Here is a 21,904-nt window from a genome sequence, read left to right on the forward strand (position 1 = left end):
GACCTTCTTCTGGCAGCTCATTTTTTTAACATGTGGGCACCAACATTATATTTTAATTTACAGCAAGAAAGCTGTAAAAACAGTTTAGTTCAGGAGTTTGTGAAAATACTTTTTTTTTTTTTTGGGAATGAAACACTGATTATGCCTGCACTGCTGCTTTCAACTTTCATTTTTCAACTCTGAACTCATTTTTTAAAAACTGTGTAATCTAGAGAGTAAATGTAAAGAAAAAACTTATGTAAAAGAAACTTCTCAGATGTACAGTAGACTGCTTCCTCTGGTCATCTGTTTATGACCTTCAGATCACCTTTTCCTTTCAGATCACCTGATCACTTTTGTTTCCACACCAGCTCAGAGAAACAGCTCACTGACTGTCACTGGATCTGTGTGTGGGCAGAGTGGGAGGAAACGGGTGGTGCTGGTCAGCCACTGGAGAAAAGGCTACTGTGTAAGACATCCTGCTGTCTCCTTAGACCACACATTATCACAATCTGGATCTGTGTGTGTGTGTTTTTTTTCTGAAGGACTGATTATTTGGAAGAAATGCATCCTGCTGCCACCAAATTTAATTCAGTGGATTGTTTGTGAAGCCCTTCCACCTGCATCTTATTTCAAAAAGCTCCTGTTGGAGCTGTAGTTGGCTACCACAGTAATATGCTCCTGGGATTATAGAGACACGTCCTAAACATTTGCTTTGTCTTTCAAGAGCAAGTTTGTTTTTCCTCGCTCATTCATTGTACGTTAATTTTTCATCAGTGAATTAATTGAAAACAGTAATTTCTTCATTACAAGGTGAAGTTTCTTAATGAACTTGATACCGATACGTCAGGGGACTTTGATGTCTTAAGAGAGGAGCTGCTGCTTTGGTGTTCTGCGGTTCATTTAATCAGCGTGAGAATCCACAAGGCCCCATTGACTCATGCTGATTCATTTTACAACTCTGGTTCTATCCAAACCCACCCTGCTCCAGTCCAGCTCTGCTCCCATTGCCAAACATTCCCCCATTGCTCATCTGAATGCATAATTATCAAGTCTTTTAGTAAATGCTCTATTGCAAAAGTGTGTGGGTGGGTGCACGTGTGTGTTTTTAAAAAAAAAAAAAAAAAAAAGAGAGTGAAGAGTGGCAGTTCTTCTTAATCAGTTGATGTCTCACTGACTACATGCACAGGAAAGAAGGTTACAGGAGAAATCTGTCTGTTAACTAATTAATCTTTTAATCATTTCATCTGGTAAAAGAAACATTTTTTCTCATGTATATGTTTTTTGCAGTGGAGTTGCTGTGGTGAAGAATAATTTGATTTCTAAAGAAGATATAAATGCAGTGATTGCTGCTGTCTCTCCAAGTGGCCCAAGACTCAGCAAACTGATTTACAAACTGAAGTACATTTTATGGCTGTACTAAAACAAAAGTAAACTTAATTTAATCCTATAAAAATAATGAAGATAATAAGTTACTAAATTAATGGGAAAAGAAGCCAAATATCGCCTTGACATCAGCAAAGGCATAAGCAATCGCTCTGACGATCATCCATCAGCACAAACCTCGTCAATGCGAAAGAGTTTTCATTTTAAAACTGCATTTTTACAACGAAAGCGACCTCAGTCCAGGCGACCGTTTTAGCCTGATAGCCACAGTGAGCGAGACAGGAAAAGGATCTCTGTCCATACCATCACACCTGAAAACACATATCACACGACCATGTACACTGGGCATGTGTGAGTTGCAGAAAATACTACAAATGAGGATCAGCAAAGACAGTTGTGGTGTTAAATGTAGAATTTAACTGAACAACAGCTGCAAGCAAAGACAACAAGGTCATTAACACTTGTCATTCATTATCCATGTTGCTTTCACCACTGGTAGTTGAGGCTGATAAGAGCCGATCAGGGAGCGCGACCGTGGGAGTGTACGTCATCGTTTCCAAAGGTCTCCGCTACTGCCTGTCCAGACTACAACACAACCCGGACTCAAACTAAAACAGGGCCAACAGTGTTTTTAAAGGTCTCTGTTTTGGGAGCTTGGATATGTGAATGTATCTAGTAGAAAGTGTGTGTGTGTGTGTGTGTGTGTGTGTGTGTGTGTGTGTGTGTTTTTGTGTGTGTGTGTGTGTTTCACTCATGGACCCCAAAGAGTTGTTGCATCAGTTTTCCCCTGGCCCGATCACTAACTTGAGCTGCTATCAACAGGCAGGGGACACCACCACCACCTCCACCACCCCCCTGGCTTTTTAATGTTTGAAGAGGAGTCATCTTAAAATCTGATGAACATTGCACAGGCTCATGAATATTCAAAAGAGCAGAGGTCTCCCTCTCTTCCTCCCCCTTCCTTTATTCCTTCCTTCCTGATCTCCCTTTGTCGCCATCCTCTTATTTTGAGTTGTTTGATCTTGGCCTGAATTTGAACTGGACCCAAACAAACATGGGTTTTCTCTGGAGGACATCCACCAGCGCTGTGGTGGCACAAAGCATGTATAATGCAAAACATTATGTCAGAGCATTGCCTCTAATTGTGCTGTCGAGTGTTTAGTGTTGGAGCTCATTTATATGTGTTGCAGTTAGCATTTATAATATTGGCAGCATGTCTTCCTCGGCTGCTGTAAATGGAGCAGTGTGCAGTGACCCACGGGGTAAACATGTATGTTATCTGGTTTAGTAATACAACACTCCGCCCACGTGTCTCAGCGTCACTGATCAAACCTTTGCTGCTTTTTGTCAACAGGAAGTAACCAGAGCGTTGACATTGTGACCTGTGACCGGTTGACTTGGCAGAGATGCACTTTTCTCAAGACACCTGCACTCAAATGGATTAAGAGGTTAGCTCCCTGCCCCACACCCAGCTGTGCTCATCCACCCTTCATTACATACTTCAGCAGTGCTTAAGAGCTGGTCAAAGCTATGCATTGTGATAAATGACATTAATGGTGATGGAAGGTTGACTTTCTTTTCATAGTGAACCCTCCAAAAGAAAGTGAAGTAGCCCCCTGTTGATGAAAAGCGGCTGATGTGAGGACGAATTGACTGATTTCAAAGATGTTGCTCACATTTTAACCCCAGCTGTGGAAACCTGATCAGGCTGGTTTCAGATTACCTGTTGGTGCAGGGAAACTGATCCAAGATGGCTGCTGCTGAATATTTCAAGAGGTCCTAAAAAAAAAAAAAAAAGCAGCTGATATGTGGAACAGGATTAGAGAGTTTTGCCTAAGGTTTCAACCTAATAGCCACACTTTAGTACTGCAGTACAACAAACTGACCCAGGTACAGGCTGATCCATGTGTTTGTATGTGTGAGAATTAGAGCTGCAGAATCAAGTATTTTCCAAAACTAAATATCAAAGTAAAGTTTCTGAAGTTATACAAAACATGACATAACTTAAAAAAAACAAAAATAAACCAACATCATTAGCTGTGACTTTGCTCCCAGACACCAGGGTGATTAAAGTGTTTTATGTTACAGGCAAATTAATCAAGACCACATCATAAATAATGCAAAAAAGCTCCAGCTCCTAACAGTAAACTATTACACCAAGTACATTTGGTTGGAATACGAGTTGACAAAAGGACACTGTGAACTTTTAAGCAGTCTATGCATTTGCTCTTCTCATTATCTTATCCTCATCTTTTGTTTGGTTGAGTGGTCGTGGTTGTATTCATTATTTTCTTAGTGTTCCATGTCATTTGTGATTGAAGGTTTTGTTTATCCTGAAAACAACAAAATATTAATCATAAAAATATAATAATAATTAGTTGAGATGAAAATACAGGAGGGAGGCTTCGCAATATTCAACCCAACATGTACCGAAATGGAAACCTCATGCTGAACGCTGAGAATGACAAAATGCTTTGACATGTGAGGGCAACGTGTCATATGCACCAAATCTATTCAACACTACACAACCTCATGTTTGACAAAAGAAACAAGGGGGGAAAAAAACACTGCACATTGTGATGCAATCCAACGTAATAGTCCTTTTTTTTAAAAAATAAATACTGGATTATAAGACGTGTTTTTCCTTGTGGAAATTATTATTTAAAGAGTTTGGTGTGGTCTTGTATTTGAGGACATTAGCTGTCCTCTTAAGAACTGGGAAGCTGCTCCTGTAATCTGGATCTTGTGTGAGGATTGTTGGGGTCTGCAGTCCATAAGAGGCAGGGTACACTCTGATCAGGTAATTCATTAGCACATGACTAACATGTCTATATACGGTCATTGTAGAATTAGTTTGTTTTTATACTTGTATTTCAGGAGTTAATTCAACTCAGTGGTAACATTGCTGAACATTGCTAACTTTATTCTGTTCTACCGCATTAATGCCGTACAGGAGATTTTCCTCTGTGGTGATTTTCTTTGTCTGTTGTTCCGGGAGCTCCAGCCAGCACTACCATTCAGTAACAACAGGTCTTGTCTCTGCGAGCTTCCTCGGCAAATATGGCAGCAATACTGGAATTTCCCCATTTGCAGTCTGTCTTTTCAGTTTAGGTGAACTCAGTGACCCCTGGCACCCCGACAGTCTCCTTAATTGACTGCAGCACACAGTGGATCCTGCAGATATCACGATAACCACACTTTGTTCAGTACAGTTGGATGTTGACTGGGCTTATTCAGCTCGCCTTGTAATGTATGTGCAGCCATTTTTTCTAATCTCATGGGTGTGTGTGTGAAGGGACTATTGGTGTGTGTATATATAAGCTTATGAAAGCATGACAATGTCAGCGCTGAAGCAACCAGTAGCTCATTCTGTCAAGTTTCCAGTCTGATCACACAGCTATATTCAAACAGTAGACTTTAATGGCTTCACCCATCTCATAAAGACAAACGGGGTTTCTCCTGTACGCCTTGATGGCAGACCCAAACACAACCATTTGCAAATATTTTCAGCTAACTAACCATGGAATAAAAAGAAAAAGAACTATCATGTCTTTTTCTTTCTACTTACTTGGCCCTTTTTTTCTCAAAAGATATTTCCACCTCCCAATGCCATGGGTTGGCATGTTGTGATATTGTCTGTCATTTGCAGTAGTCCATAAATCCTAAAGTGTGAAAGATATTTTTAACTTTAACTGATTATTTAAAATTCTTAATTAATCTGCCAGTGATATATTTGATTAATAGATTAATAGTTTAGTCCATAAAACGATGATGATGATGTCATCATGTCAACTGTCCAAAACCCCGAAATTATTAATTTTTTTTTCTGTGATGTAAGATGAAAAGCAGCAAATGCTCACATTGGAGAACCACAAAACGTTGGATGATTTTATTTATTTATTGTTAAATATTATTACAGCTATATTGATAATGGATTTATTGATTATATCTTATTATTGACTAATTGTTGCATATCTGCATATAATGATCTTTAACTGCTACATTCACTTCAATAATCTTTTTGTCTTATCCATAAAACAATCATTATCTATGAGAAAACCATCTATACACCCAACCTGCCTTGTCCTGTTTAGGGTCAACATACAGGTTGCAGCGTATCCCAGTGTGCACTGGGGTTAAAGGAAACCCTTGACAAGGAACATAATGCTGCAAGCAGCTATCAGTAATTCAGTTTCTTTTTCAGTTCATCTGCTTGTGATTGGACTGAGAGGGGAGTAAGAGCAAATCCATAGAAACACTCAATAACAATGTTGAGGTATTGAATCTTAATATGTATAAATGTGAACATCATCAAGCTCTAATTTAAGCCCTGTTTGCAAACAGTTATTTTCTATGGCTTATTTTTTTGGCAGTGTAAAAAAAAAAATATATATATCGCATCACACTTCACCACGAAAAGATTTCTGTCTTTTCTCCAACACTTGGAAAACGTTACCACGGAGGCAGGTTTACCTTTTATGTCTGTGGTGTTTGAATTGCTGGTGCTTGGAGAAAGAAGTGGATTCTCAGAGAGGGTTAGCTCCAACACATGGTTGCCAACAGATTCTTCTCCTGGGTAAACGGAGACATGGAGACAGCAAACTGCTGCTCATCCTCAGCTGCTGGGTGTGTCTTTGTCTGGAGGAGCAGGAAGTCATTTTGACAAATAGGTCTATTATTGGCTGTCCTGCCACCGTGGTCAACCAGGCTCTTTGATCTGCACATTGTAAAGTCATCCATCTACTTCACTGGAGACGAAAGGAGGATGGCTTTAATGTTTTTTGATCACAGTGCAGTTTATATGTTTTTGCTGTTTTATTTCCATCGAGGGTTAACAGCCCTGTGTGCTATCATCTTAAATTCACACCCTCGGCTGTCTTTGCTTCTTCCCATGTATTCATTACTTGACTTATCTTCATCACCCTGTTGCTGTTTTCTTGCCAATGTTTCCAGTTTTCCGTGTCCTTGTAATCAGCCGCCCTGAGTCCTGTTTCCACTTGTAGTTCCTGGTCTTCTCACAATGACTTGTATCCTCAAATGATTGTGCAGTGTAGCCACCCACAAACACATGCATGAATGTTGAGTGCAGTCCGGGCCCACTCTCTCTGACACTTGAGGTCATTGAGCTTCTCGCCACACTGCTATCAATACACCAGGCTGCGTCAAAACAAGGTAGTCCTGGGGCAAGCAGCAGCAGCAGCAGCAGCAGCAGCAGCAGCAGCCTTCAGTGTGGATGGCTGTGATGAATCTATTATGAATGTCGTGAGTGTGTGTGTTTTTTTTTTTTTTTTTTGGTACAGTGACTCTTCACAGTGGTTTTTGTTGCTTTGAATTAATTTGAGCCAAGTCACACTGAGTTAGCATTGGCTGAATTCAGCGTGCAACACTTCTGAGGCTGAAGAGAGCGAGCATGCACAGAGGAATGCTGTTGTGTGTTTTCAGAGGAGGAGGTAACAAGTGAGAGGAGGGCTTTCTTGTCTCCCAGGGGAGAAAGATGAGAGGGAGAGGAGCACGGATACACAGGTAGAGAGCGGGGGATGGTGTCAGAGCCAAGGAGAGAGGAAGGGAGAGGGAGAACGCTTGGGTGGGGTAGCTTGTCATAACGGAGCTCATCAGACAGACGTCTTCTTCTCAAATACACACATCCTTCCACTGATGTAAAATCTCAATGCACGGATTATAAAAGGCTCAGAACCTGACAAGCAACTTAACCTTTCCCTGTTGTTCAGTCAAATATGTGCGGTGGTGAAGGTATACAATTGTCTCACCAATGCCTGCAGCAGCTAGGGCAGACACTGCCACTGATCTTCCAAATTGATTCAGTTCCCTATTCAATTCAGTGAGAGATGTTTCAATTACAACACCAGTGCTGATTGGAAATGAGATTATCAGAACTAACATTACGTTTCAACACATCTCAAGAAATAATAGGTATGTAGGTAACCAGCTACAGTGTGTGTCAACAGGTACACACGGCTTCCTTTTACACGTCTTGCATGTGGCTTTACTTTTATCCAGCTCGTCACTGTCTTCATAGTTTTTAAATCTGAAGTGCAACCACACATCTTCCTCCAGTGAAACGTCGGCCATGTTTCTGTGTCATTTAGATCTGTTTGCACCAGAAGGGTGTTCACATGAGAATAACGGGGTTACAGCTTCACACATTCACTGGAGACTGTAAAAGGCAAATATTAAAAGATTGCTCACCTGGATTTTATGAATCGATATTCAAACGAAGATTGATTTGAATTGCACAGACTTTTTTCACAGTAGCAACATGGACTAATGCAAGAGTCTTTTACATTGAGCTGTTTCTGGACTGAATGTCTTAATTCATATCAAGAAATGGCAATATTTGTCTCACTGTTAAACTCATCCAACAAGGTAGTCCGAGGGAATCCAGTCAGCCTCAGGGTCACCATCTGGGCTGTAGAGTTTCAGTGCTATTTAAAATGTTTATTGATTTTAGTAAAATTACAGAATTTAAAATTTAAAACTAAATTGTAGGAAAAAAACACAGATGTAAATACCTTCATTAAAATGCATAGCAAATGTCTGACTTACACAAACCCTAATTTCCAAAGCAAATGTGAGAAGCAGTATTCAGTTCTGCAAATGGAGATGAAAAGATGCGGATCCACACGAGATAACACCAACTGAGCCAGAAGTATTTCAGCTCAAGTTTAAAAAAAAAAAAAAAAAAAAAAAAAAAAAAAATTTGACCTATGGGCAGATTTTCAGTTACCACAAGTTGTATTACCCTCAGAACAGAGATAGAGGCAGGAAGGGTCAGTTGTTTAGAGGAGAATAGGTGGAACATGAGCTCCTTGTAAATGTAGAAATCAGTCTGCCTGAGCCTTCATACAGAGTCTGCTTGTTATCACCATAAACACCACACAGGTAGCACAAAAGAAATCCACGGGCTGCAGCATGACTGCAGATCGAAATGAGAAATAAACTCACTCCATGTTGTATCTGATCAGTTTGCTCCTGGGATCAACCTCCGCCTCAGAGCGAAACACAAGTCGGTCTGACTTCCTGCAGCCACATCACAGCTTTATTAGGTGGGCGTTGTGTTGTGAAGTATTGTGGTATAATATATCGTTTAACTCGTTTCCCTCCCCAATCTAATGTTTATAAAATGCACATTATTTAGACTAGAAATGTGCAGCTGTCACCAAGCTCTACAGAGGAAAAGTGAAACTCAAATCCTTAATTTAGCATGTGGTTTTGCTGACTAATGTTTTGTGGACTAGAAGTTACAACTATTGTTTGACTATAACAAAGGATGGACGTCTGAAGAGCTGGCGTTTTTGGCCTGGCCCAACATCCGCTCCCATCTCAGCAGAGGAGATTGGAAATCAGCTGTAAGGTTGCAAATGTGGTGTGTGTGTGTGTTTGTGTGTGCATATTTCTTCCCACAGTTTTCTAGAAGCGCAGAGTCAGTGCATCTGTGAAAGAGTGGGTGGTTTTGCACTGCTCAGGAAAGACTTTAAGCGTGCTCCACACTAAGCCCTCCCCCTTCTCCCTCCCTCTCTATCCTTCCCTCTCTTCCCTCCTCCCCCCCAGCAGCTGTTTTCCAGTCTTAGCTGGGAACTGGAGCCAGGGTTTTTTTTTTTCTTTCCCCATCCTCGCGTCACAAGCAGGAACTCACAGACTTACCGACATACACAAACACACACACACACATACACACTCTTTTTGTTTTTTTTTTTTTCTTTCTCCTGTCTCAGCCCCATCCCACACTCGTCTGGCTGTTGACTGTGTACTAACCTCAATTTGGACAACAGACTGAGGAGCAAGTATTCCCACTCTCCTACTCGGCTGCTGTGATTGTGCGTTCACATTCCCGTGTGAGAGCCGCCTGACTCTTTCAGAGAAATGCTTTCATGGTAAGACGTCTCTCTTCTCACGGGCCAATTCTGTCTCTTGACCTCCTGTTTGTGTCTCCTCGGTCTCCGACATTTTCTTTGGTTTTCCTTCTCTCTGGTGGCAGAACTGCTGCTGGGCTTGTTCCGCTGTGTCTGAAAGTCTTTCAGGCTGCGTGCTGCAGCATTCTCTGGCTGTTTGCATGCCCCAGAAAAGTCTGAATGAAACGAAACATCAAAGCTGTTTCATTTGAAATTCAATATGGCGTTCAGTTCTTCCTGGGTTTTTAAAAAGTCGAGGTTTTTTAAGTGTAGAGATATTTATTTTAATTCTGAGATGTGCCTGCTTACTTGTTGTAAACAACTTCTGTGGCTTCTTCACTTAATTAAATTTTCTATGTTTGGTTCTGCATGTAGAAAGGACGCAGTGTGTTGAATCACTGCTCCAGCTGATCAGCTGTAGCCTGCATTAGACCTTCAGTGTAGTGTTTCACACACGTGAGTGTCTGAGAGGTGGGAGAGTGACGCATGATTGAAGAGTTTCTGTATTGTGTTACACTGCTGGTACATGAAGCCATTGCAGTCCCGACTCATGATTACACTTCGGATGAATCTGGTTGTCTGAGCTGAGAAGTTAAACAGTGCACGGGGGGCCTAATGTGGCCCTCCAAGTTTGTGCTTTGCATCAAATGTTTTGCATAATTTCTGTAGATAACAATGTGTTTACAGGGCTGGTGTCAAATCCCAATAAATAGACCTTGTGCCATCTAATAATAGTCAATAATTGGCATCAAAAACTCTAATAGAAAGAGCCTGCTAATATTTTCTAAGGCTACTTTGATTCAACCATAAATGAAGCAGGTCACTGTTACTAATGAGTAATGTATTTCCCAAATAATTAATAATGAATTAAGCTGTAGCTCTCACTTATCTGCAATCAGTTACAATCCTCAAACAAACTGAAATGAAATAAAATATCAAATAAAGTATTTACAGCATACATCAGATGCTGCACTGCCACGCACTGTAAAACTCTGTTGGCCCCCCATTTAAAAAAACAAACAAACAAAAAAAACAGTCCCATGGTTGAACCTGGATGCTGACCCCTACTTTATGTCATATATAGTGAATAGTTTGCGCTGCTTGTGTTTAAATTGCCTGAATGACGATAACATGCTACAGGGCTTTAATCTGATTTTGCCCAGTCTTTACATTTCTTTCATGTTGAGCTGCACATTACAGGTCTGAAGGTCTTGTTTGTAATCGGTGACACTGTATGATATTAACAAAAGAAAAACAGATTTGAGCAGAGACATGTCATCAGCTTGCGTCATCCTGCGCCGCTCTCGCCTTTTAGAAAAGAGACAACAATAAACAAGCAGTGGCCGTCCTCACCAGAGGAGCAGGGGAGGTTATGAGGCCTGTGGTGACCACGGGAAAGGTGGAGAGGAGGAAATAGGGCAAAGTGAACCTGAATTAAGAGAGAGTTTTTAGTTCGCTGTGTATTTTGCTTCGTTTCCTGTCACATTCTGATTGATAGAAGGCACATTTGTGTGGTTTTAGTCCTGAATGACTAAATGACTAAATGAATGTCTAACACTGTGTGAATTTTGGTGGCAGTGGACTTGTCTCCCAGTATGACCTGCTGTTTTGAATGGACAACTAATGATTTCAGTTTCTCTCACAACTGTCAGCTTTTGTCAGGGACAGCAGAGTTACATGGTGCCTTAAGTCTGCTTCAAAAAATGAATGTAGACAAAGGCTGACTGATAAACGCCGTGTGTTCCGTCACCTTGATTTACTCCTAACCCGAGCCTCAGCCAACAGCCAGCTGACCACTGACCACATAAATTCTACGTGTGCAAGATGAAACCTAGTTAGTAATCAAAACAAACAAAAAAAAAAAACAAACATTTTCATGTAACTGTGGATCTGTAATAAAGGTCTTGTTATATGCTGAGAATACAAATTACACTATGTCTGATGAAGAAGATGCAGCTGAAGCTGTAGGTTTTGTTGAGCGTTGCTTTGCACCAACGTCATCAGCTCGTGTTTGGGGTTTTTTTTTTTTTTGTGGTTGTAGAAGATAAAAGAGATAAGATTCAAAATGCTCAGAGCTTGAACTAACATTGGAATTCACTGCATATCTTCATGTCAACCACTATTATTGTTTTAAACTTTGGATTTTACTCTGGGCTGCTTTGGCTCTCTCTCCTCTGCTGTTGAGTTTACAACCATCCCTTATTCCTTATTTATTATCCATGTCACCTGTTGTTCAACAACCCCTTTAAACCTTTCCACCCCCCCCAACTCATCTTGTTGAGCAGTTGAATAATTTAATGTTATTTTCAGAGTGGAATCTGAAAACACACACTCAGTGAGACAAAATGTAAAGGTCACACTTATTTTTCAATTTGCAGACAAACGCACATATTGCCGTGTGTAAACTGTTTATTCATCCCTGTAATGGATACTGAGTGAGCCTGCCAGTTTGTCATTGTCCCAGTGAGACGACGTGTACATGCTCACATCCATGTCGTCATCGCCCCCAGCTGATTTCTTTCTGACGCCGGTGTTCAGATAAGAGTGTGTGCATGTGTTTGAGTGGGTGATACTTCAAAGTCGCCACATGACCAGTCTGCATTTGTGTGCCCTTAAGCCATGTGTGTGTATGTGTGCGTGCGTGTGCGTGCGTGTGTGTGCGCACACGCGCGCATCTGGTTGCTTGTGTTAAGACTGGCTGCACATGTTTGATATGCTAACAATGGCTGTCACGCTACCAGGGGCCTTCTTCATGTCACTGCCTCCCTTGCTGGAGACAAGTTAGTGCCGTGGATTCTGGTCAAGTTGCATCTTGAACAGCTCCAGTTCCTCCTCGCATCCCATCTGTCCTGCACTCAGAGCTTAGGGAAATCACAGGGCTGATCTTTTTTTTTTCCTTTTAAAGAAGTGGGGCAGATAAATAGAAGTCAAACATGAGGGAGATGGTGCAGGATGCTCCTCTCATCTTTTTTTGTTCTTGCGCTTTCTTTCAGACTTCCAACCATGACCCGTCTCTCACCTGCTCTATCGCTGTTTCACTCCTCCATAATCACTTCTCTCAGCTCTCCCCTCCTTCATGTTTCTTCTTTGCTTCTCCTTTCCTCTCATCTCTTCACTAACGCTCCACTCGGCTCTGAACTTCTTCCCAGCCTGCTTTTCTTCTGCCCCTTCACTCACCTTTTAATATTAAGCCAGCCTCTCCTTATCCTCAGCTCCAGGTGCTGTACAGTAAAAGGGTGAGGCTGCTTCATTTTCACTGCACAGTACATGTATATTGCAGGTTCTGCATGTCATATTACACCTGCATGTCCCTATGAAGACAGCAGTAAGAGCTGGTAACAGCCTTATGCAGGGGAAATGTCTATAGATGTTCACATCCAAGGGTAACTGCATGTAATAAATCTTCAAAAGTCAGTTCATGCTTCTGTTGATTGTGAGTGTGAAGCCAGCATCATGTTGTCTTTCTGCCATATTGACTCCCGGTCCCTCTGATGTCTCTCAGTGCTCATTTTAGAATCAATGACTCTTGGTGATGTTTCACAGTCATAAATGGTGTTTGCATGACAGAAGTGAGACGTGCTAAGTTTCTTCTTTTACTTCAATGAATGCTGGGTTTCCTACTATCTACTGCTCTATTTAAATAAGAAATGAATACACTTAATATTCGAAGCTAAGTGTGTTATATAGGCCACACATTTAAAGTCACCAGCAGGTTAATTGATCAGGGCTGCAGCTAGGCTTGGGCAATATCCAAATTTAATAGCTCAATACAGTGCAGCTCAGCTATAGTGATATACGATATTATCAGGGGGTTTACTATAATTGTCTTTTATTTTTCAGTTTTTTTTTAAAATAATGCATAATTATAATATTGTATGATGTGTCGGGGATAAAGGATACTGCAACTTATCAACAGTTCAAAATTCAAATCACATGTCAGTGTACAGTAAGAAAAGCAGAGAAATGAGGGTCAGAGTCGGGTCAGACTCTGCAGCTGAGCAAACTAGGGAAAAAAAAAAAAGTGAAATCAGTGAAACATATCCCGTTTACTTTCAGATAAAAAAGCATTGAATTACCTGGTTGCAGTTTTTAGAATTATATAAATAATTAATGGAATTGAATCAAACTATCAAGGTGGAAAAATATTCTGTCAGTTATCAAAGCAGCAAATCATTTCAGCTGCAGCAGTGATCAGAGAGTGTACGTTGGCAGGATTTGTTGTTTGTGATGGTCTGTCTCACTTTTTCTTGCTTTATCCTGCAATCATCAGTCACTACGTCATTATATGAGGGTAGAAACTTCCCTTCTCTCAGACTACCATGTTTTTGTTATTTTCTTGCCTGCAGAGGTTGTAGATAAAGGCCTCAGTCAGTCACAATCAGGTGTGTCTGTGTGTGTCTGTGTGTGGGGACAGCACAGAAGGGCACTGCTGGTCAAACACTGGAGTGAAACTGATTTTGAAGTTTGATATTCAACAGCTGGAGGCGGCGTCAAATATTCCCAGAGGGTTTCTGTGAGAGAGGCTGACAGGACCTCATCTCTGCCCCTGTCTTCCTCTCTCAAAACACCCTCTGGCTGGAACCCCCAGTTGTTGCTGCAGTCTGTATCTCAGAATCGAGATTTAGGGTTTTTAGCCACATTAATCATTTTGATTTGTTGCTGTGTTATTGGCTGTGCAGAGCAGACAAACTTGAAAATCCTTTCTTTTGTTTTTCTTCTTGGCTACTTCTACTAAATCTTTGCTGTAATATTAAAACTCTGCAAGATACACATATGCAGATAATAAAGTCAGGAACATCTGATTTTGTCTGTGAAACTCTGCTTCCTGGCAGCCCTGCTCCCTGCCACCATCACCACCATGACAAGTCTGTTACACATACTTAAAAACTCCCACCTAATAATAGACTTGGACTCAAACTCAGACAGACCCCGTAGACTTAAAGTGCTGTGGATACACAACACCAGATTGAGTGAATACAAAATTAGATGTGTGTGTGTGTGTGTTTGTGTGTTTGATCCAGGCCTGGCTGCTGTAGTTGCATTGTAGACATGTGTGTACGTCACTGTAAGGATCTCTAAAACACAACTAATTATCCTTTTTTTCCCTCCCTCTGCATCTCCTGATCATGTGAATCATCTAACTCATCTCCTAATTGTTTGGCCCAGTGTTTCCCAACCGATGGTTCATACTTGAGGAGCTGCCAGTAAAATCTGTTTGTGCATTGGCAGCAAGGGCACGCATATGTCATGCATGTGACACAGACACACATCAATAAAAGTCAGCTGAACAGTCGATGGTCACTGTGATTACAGTTTCATTGTGGCTGGCTACATTATGGCGTGTGATAAATAGTCCCTTCATTTGTCTCATAATGTCTCCATACATCATCTCTGATGGTATAAATGAATATTGGAATAGAGAGCTTCCACTCTTTATGCGTTGTGGTTATGTGACAGTGTTCTGCAGATGAATGACTTGCAGCAGGTGTGTATGTTGAGACTTGTGTGTTTTCAAAGCCGTTGCCCTTTTCATCACATTGTCATTAGCTCCATTATTTGCTTGCATCTACTTTCATCTGGACAATTCACAGCGTACTGACTTTGTAGCATTTGAACAGAAACACTCAGCGGTTTCTTGAAATGCAGGGAGCATTGTCTCACGTTGTCTCACGTCGTTCACACGAGTTCTGTGTGGGGTTGCAGGGGTTATCTGGTCGGAGCCGTTTTCATTTGTTGTGTTTCAAAGTGTAAAACATGCACATCTTGTTTCAATCCCTTCATCTGTTTCAATCTGTCACACACACACGCACGCAGCATCTGTGTGTGTTTGTGTGTGATTGAAGCCTCCCCTGGTTGATCTGTACCAGTTCCCTTCTGTACTTTCCCTGGAAGAGTCATGTGGAGTCCTTTTCTGAGAACCAAGGGGGTGAGAAAAACATTTAAGGGGTCACTTATATGAAGGACTGATGTCAGTACAGCAGATTTGGATCAGCTTCTCTTGACTCGGTCACACAGAGAAACCACGCATTAGGTTTGAAAGTACTAAGGGCTCTCAGTCTGCTAACTGTGAAGTTTTAAACATGCACATTACATTTGGCTTATTAAGAGTTATAAAATATGAATTGCATCACATTTGTTTGTTTGGTGAAGGAGGGATTGGCTAAAAGGGGCACACATGAAGTCAGCAGCGTGTTTCAGCATATCCTCCCTGTGTCGGTGTGTTCCTGTGCCAGCTCATGTCTAGATTGCTGCAAGCTCTTTTAGAGCAGAGTTGGGTTTTTTTCTTTTCTTCAAATTACTGTCACGGAATTAAGCAACAAACAAGCAGATACATTCAGACAGGCATGAACACAAATGTGTGTTTGTCCACACTTTAAATTGGCAACTAAAGACCTCAGGAGAGCTGGAAGTAAAGAGAAGTTTACCCTTTATTTCTCCTTCCCTGTCAGGTCCCCTCCTCTGCAGCTCTGGCAGAAGGCCAGCGCTGTCAATGCCATATTCCTGCTCCTGTTCCTGCCAGTCTCCCTCTGTGTGTTTACATACACACACCTCCAACTACAAGTGTTTTATCTGTCAGGCTTAAGGTGACATCTTCAGATCTTTTAGCCGAAAATCCAGTGATAATCAGTTTAGTAAAACTTCTACAGTAAATTTGGTGCCATCAATAAAAAAACAAAGTTGTTAAAGCAGATTTTCACAGGAGTCTCTTGAAGCAGGTGTTTCAAAAAGCAGCAGATCCTCACATTGGAGACACAGGAACTAGGTCATGTTTGAAATTTATGCTTGGGGGGGGGGGTTTGTGTCGATTGACTGATTAATCGACTAATCACTGCAGCTCTACAGCTAAGTGTGATGTATGATGATTTAAAAAAAATATTATTTATACTTATGTACAACTTTTCTGGCTGTAAAATATTGTATTTTTAATTTATAGTTTAATTTGGACACATTAGACTTAATAACATAATGTTTATTGTTTGTGTTTCAGGAGTGTGGTCCCCCCGGGCTGAAGAGACCTGTGTCCAGCATTATCTTTCCACCCAGGACCCATTGTGTTGTTGCTGCGCCCATGAGGTAACGTCAGGACCCACCGCCCCCTCACTGCCACCCTTGGTCCATCCATCTCCCTCCCCTCTGCCCCTTCCTAACCTGGACCTACCCAGCCATGGGCCAGAAGATCTCAGCCAGTATTAAGTCAGTGGATGTAAGAGGGGAGCCTTCGTATCATCCAGTGCGCCGCGAGCTGCGGGGCCCAGATTTCTGTCGGCCCCCCAGGCTGGACTTGCTGCTGGACATGCCACCGGCCAGTCCTGAGACTCAGCTTCGCCACGCCTGGAACCCTGATGACCGGTCCCTCAACGTCTTTGTTAAGGAGGACGACAAGCTGACGTTCCACCGACACCCTGTAGCACAGAGCACAGACTGTATCCGAGGCAAGGTGGGCTACACCAGGGGCCTCCATGTTTGGAGGATTCACTGGCCAGCCAGACAGAGAGGCACCCATGCTGTGGTGGGCGTGGCCACCGCTGAAGCACCTTTACACTCAGTGGGCTACATGGCCCTGGTGGGCTCGGACTCTGAGTCCTGGGGCTGGGACCTGGGTCGGAACAGACTTTACCACGACGGAAAGAACCGACCTGTTTCCACATCAGCACCCACGTACCCCTGTTTCCTGGAGCCAGACGAGTCTTTTGTGCTTCCGGACTCTCTGACAGTCATCCTGGATATGGATGAAGGGACTCTGAGCTTCATGGTAGATGGACAGTACCTGGGAGTGGCTTTTAGAGGGCTAAAGGGCAAGAGACTGTATCCCATTGTCAGTGCTGTGTGGGGACACTGCGAGGTGTCCATTCGCTACGTCAACGGACTAGATCGTAAGTCACACACACACACACACACACACAAAGCCAGTCACTGACAGTACAACATTTAAAAGTGCGTGCACAGCAGGGGTTGTGTAAGTTGAGCAGTTATTTTAGTTTTGTGCTGGCAGGTAAGATTAGTGTCACTAAAGTGTTTGAGATGTAAAATTATGAGGAAAATATGTAAAAGTGAACTTTTGTCACGTTTCTTCAGATCTTGTATTTTCTTAACTCTTAAGCCTCAACACTTGCTAATTCCTTCTGCACATTGCAGCCATGTGATTTATAAAAACATGTTAAATAGCAGCAAATAGGTTATGTGTAGATGTTTTTGTTCAGAGAGACAAGTTTGTCCAGATACTCTGCCAAAAAAACACCATATCTACTTGCAGTAACAATGTCCCCCGGCTTTAGAGAAAATGCACCCAGGACGGCGAGGTAACCTGAGGACACTAAAGCTCATTGCTTTTCGTCCATGCAAGTTGATCTGCATCCATGGGCTCACCTCTGTAGTAGAGCTCTGTAGTAGAGCTCTGCAAATAGCTCTGCCATGGCAGATTATTTCTGGCGAGGAGATGATGTCTCAGATGCCTCTTGGTCTGCTGAGGATGAACTGATCACCTGGACGTCACTGTGTTGACCCAGTAGAATGAAATGACAAATAGTATATTTAGTAGTTTTGAAAATATCAAAAATGATTCTCTACTGGGCAGTGGTTAAAAGGCACAAAAGTGGGGTGTTTGGTTATATAAATAGAGCCATCGCAGGGATGATTTGTGAAGATTAGATTAACTTCAGTTCTATAAAAAATAAAATCACAATATATTATATTTTCTGCTGAGAGGCTTCCTGTGGGTAAGGCAGGGACTTGAACCTTGGATCCAGGGCTGTGGTTCTGTGCAGATAGTCCTGAAAATCTAGGTTTTAGAAGTCAGTCATTAAATTCTTAGTGTGGCTGAAATGGTATGTTTACTGTTTAATATCTGAAATATTAGTGATTTTTAATTTCAACAAGTATGTCCTTAAATATTAAAGGTTTGACTAATTTCCAAAGACTGACACCTCATCCTCGCTCTCCTGAAGGATACAGGATTTAAGGTTTAAGGCAAGACTGAGAAGACTTTCCTTATGGATTAGTCCTTTTCTTCAGACAGCATGGAGGATTGATATGCAGTGCCCATTTCTGTCTGTACGGATCTATAAAAAGCCCACAATGAGAGGGGCTGCTGCTTTGTTTACCGATAGGAAGCAGCTTAAACAGGCTCTCTGTGTACTATTTCTAGTCTGCTTCCCTATTTCGCTTTTTAGCACTCCCCCAAGTCCTCAGACAGTTGTACTTTAACACACTCAGGGAGCGAAACAAGAAAACAGGCTCCAACTCAATGATGTAATTTGGAATATCTGTTTACCACTCTCCTGAAGTCACAGAACAATCAGTGTGACTTTGTCTGTCTCAGCCGGCTCTTCTCCATGTTTACCTCTGCCCTGTCACGCTTTTCTGCTAAATGTCATCATTCCAACAAGTTTAGTCATTTCAATCATGACAACTGCACCTCAGATTGTGCAGCCCTCATTCCTCCCTCCCGCACCAGCCTGAATGTTGCACAAAGACCCAACCCAGGTTGGGGGCGTTGCTGACAGCGAGGCATGGACACTGTGTCCATGGCTGTGAGCTGCGTGTGTGTACTGGTGGACGGCAGCCAGTAGAGGAGGAACTCTGGAGGATGTCCCAGTGTGCCTCTGTGATCAGCATCTGGCCTTGCATTGTGGGAAACGTCGGGCTAGGTGTGCAAGTGTGTGGTTAAACAGCTTGCACACGCGTGATATTGAATGGCCCATATTGATTGTACAGGTGAAAATCTTTCATACATTTGAATGATCATTGTTACTGCAAAACTGTGACCCACCTGGTTGTCACGGCTTACACGTGTCCAACCAAAGTAGTTCCACAATAATCCACTCTGCTTCCGTTGTCAAGTAGTTCAAAGCCACTGAATTTCCTTTCCTGAAATACAACACTAAGCATGAAAGGACATGGTATGAAAACCGTATGACGCCACAGCTCATCTAGCCTCCACTGACTTCCTCAGTTCCACAGTTTAACTGAATTAAATGTGCAAGGTGCACTCTCTTAAAGTGACAGTACCTAATTCCCACAGAAAATAAATGAAACAACCTTTTCTACATGTAACCTAAAATAAAATTTTATAAAAAAACATACTAATCCATTATGATTAGTTTACTTTTAATATTCTAAAATCCAAAAAGTATAACTATGTAATGTACATTTTCTTGATTTATGAAGTTATTTTTAAATAATACTATATATAAGGTGCTCCACTGCAAATATTTTAAGTGCCAAGTACTTTGTGACACAAATACCTGAACAATAGTCAACCCTCACCAGACGTAATATTTACACTGAACATAAATGTATAGAATGTATCTCAGGTGATAACATCCCAGTGTGTAGTGAGTGATTGCTCAGTGATCAGTGATTCTGTAAGTGTCGGAGCCTCTGTGTGAGACAATCGGTGTCTGTGTGTTTTTAAAACTTATTTCGGGGCTGCAGCTCACTCCCAGGAGAAGGTGTAGCCGTGCCGTAGTTTGTGCTCTGAAAGATGGAAAAAATGTTTACGTCAGTGCCAATCCAGGCCGGAGCCAATAAATACCTGCATCCTCTGCAGTCATGTGACATGAAAGTGTACCCTTTTCTGTTGCCAACAAAAGCCAATCATTAGCAGGTTAGCAGGTTTTTTGAGCAGTGAAAAATGGGCTTTAGTAAAGATTGTAGATAGAGCGGAGGAGGTAGCGGTGAAGTGCCATACCTTTCTAGTGGGAAAGTTGGAGCTTTAGAAGTTTGAATTGTTTTTGCTAGACAAATTTTTTTGCTTTGACTAATGAAGCTTGGGGATGGCAAAACGGTTTGCTAATGAAAACAGCTAATGGTGCTAACTTATGAGCTTGAACTCGCATCAATCACTTTAGTTTCTTTTTTTTCTGCCTTATTGTAGACGTTAGAGATGATAGATTACTGATACATTAACAACATGATTCATATTGTCATTATTCACTCCTGCTCATGAGCCTGGTAAAGACAGAGTATATGATCAGTTGAGTTTTGAAGTTCTTGTCTTCTGACAGAATGCACATGAGAGATGACTGTATGATATCAGGTTTAAGGCACTTCTCAATGTGATGAAGAATGGAGGCATCAATATGTATGCTTGGAGATGACGGCGGTCCCCTATTCCCACATCTCGCTTTCCTGCATCCTCTTATTGCAACTCAAAGATGACTCACTTTTTGTTCACTTTCTGGGTTCTTGGTCTTTTGCTTTTCTTGTAGTCTCTTCACATCCTCTTCTTTTCCTCCTTCTCTCTCTCGTTTCAACTCTTTTATTCTTCCATCTCTTATTCCCTGGGAAGCAAGAAGAGACAAATATCCTTACACTTTTCTCTTCCTGTCTGCATTCTCCCTTAATACTCTGCATTAATGCAGTTGTCTCATTCTGACTGCATTTCACAAAGCATGGAAGTCCTATGGCCCTCAGTCCCAGAGACACTTAAAAGCTAACCCTACTGAGACATGATTTTTGTTGGTTTTCACACTTGCTAACATCTCTAAGAACAAGACAATGGGGTTACTAGATCTTGCAGTCCTCCTTCTATTCTAGGAAAGCCGTTTTCTTGTCTTCACCACAACAAGCCTTGCGACATCGCAGTGGCCCGGCCAGCGAAGCTGAGCCAAACTCATTTACACCTGCACGAGACAGACGAGAGAGGAGGAAGCGTTTCACACACTCCACTGACATGGCTGCCCTCCCCTTGTGCAAATGAGCCTTATTTGACTCTAGCTCTTGTTGTGTTTTATCTCCTCCCTTATGCTCTTCTGTCTACTGTCTTCCTCCTCTTCCTTTTCAACACTAATCCTTTCTTTCAGCATTAACACACCCAGTTGTGGTGGCAGTTGCTGTGGAAACGGTTTACACTGACTTTATGATGAGTAGGTGGATAGTTGATTGTTGACCAGGCAGCTTGCTCACTAGTTTGTTGGCCAAGGGCTTGCAAATGATGTGTCGTCCTTCTGCCTGTCTGCTGCTCGGAGCCGTTAGCGGTGTTCACAGCACAGATACAAGCTGTAACTTCAGGATTGAACTGATGAGCTGCTTCACAGCTACTGTGGATAAAATAATCGGTGCTGTTTGGCTTGTTAGAACATGATGCAGTAGGTGAACACATGCATTTTAGGTTAACAATATTAAGGCTAAACTGATTCTGCTCATTTTAATCCAGCGAAGTTGGTTCTCATGTTCAGAGGGTTGAGTTGTTAATTGTGGTGTGCTCTTACTTTGAAATAAAGGCAAAGCAAGCGGGTTGTCAAAACCATAATTCATCCTCATGTGATTGGCTGACTGCTGATCATGTGATTGTACTCGATGTATATGTGGTAGGTTGTAGTGTTGACTGCAGGGGAAACCTCCCAGTCTCTAAGCCTCATCTTGTTTTTCAAGATTCTTACTGGTGTCATTGTGTTTTACATTGTGCTGTTATACAATTAGTTATTATGAGTGAATGTGGTTAGACCATGAGAGATGTTTGTTGGTGAGGTTCTCCATGTTATGTACAGTTGATGTCGTTGCTTGACTGCAAGTATAATGAAACCAGAACATTTCATGTTTGATCACGGTAATTTCATAGTTTTCTGTCTTCCTTCCTTTCCTCTTCTTTTTATTATTGTCTCTGTCTGGAGTGAATTATATCTAGG

General features: G+C 41.8%; 1 protein-coding gene across 4 annotated transcripts in view; it reads left to right on the forward strand.

Annotated features, from left to right (window-relative positions):
- Positions 1-21,904, forward strand: part of LOC139614428 (SPRY domain-containing SOCS box protein 4-like) — a 36,908-nt gene that overhangs the window by 8,355 nt on the left and 6,649 nt on the right. The window contains exons 2-3 of one of the 4 annotated variants that reach the window (XM_071471686.1): positions 2,720-2,813; positions 16,264-17,149. In XM_071471686.1, coding sequence (XP_071327787.1) covers positions 16,441-17,149 — 709 coding nt within the window. In that variant the 5' untranslated portion in view covers positions 2,720-2,813; positions 16,264-16,440. Of the gene's footprint in view, positions 1-2,719; positions 2,814-9,089; positions 9,258-16,069; positions 16,130-16,263; positions 17,150-21,904 lie in introns of those variants that run through there. The other 3 variants (XM_071471688.1, XM_071471689.1, XM_071471687.1) reach the window with 3 other exon arrangements.

The sequence above is a fragment of the Trachinotus anak genome, unplaced genomic scaffold (assembly GCF_046630095.1).
Source record: "Trachinotus anak isolate AG129_WGS33_773 ecotype Australia unplaced genomic scaffold, CSIRO_AGI_Tana_v1 ptg000034l, whole genome shotgun sequence".
Classification (NCBI taxonomy): Eukaryota; Metazoa; Chordata; class Actinopteri; order Carangiformes; family Carangidae; genus Trachinotus; species Trachinotus anak.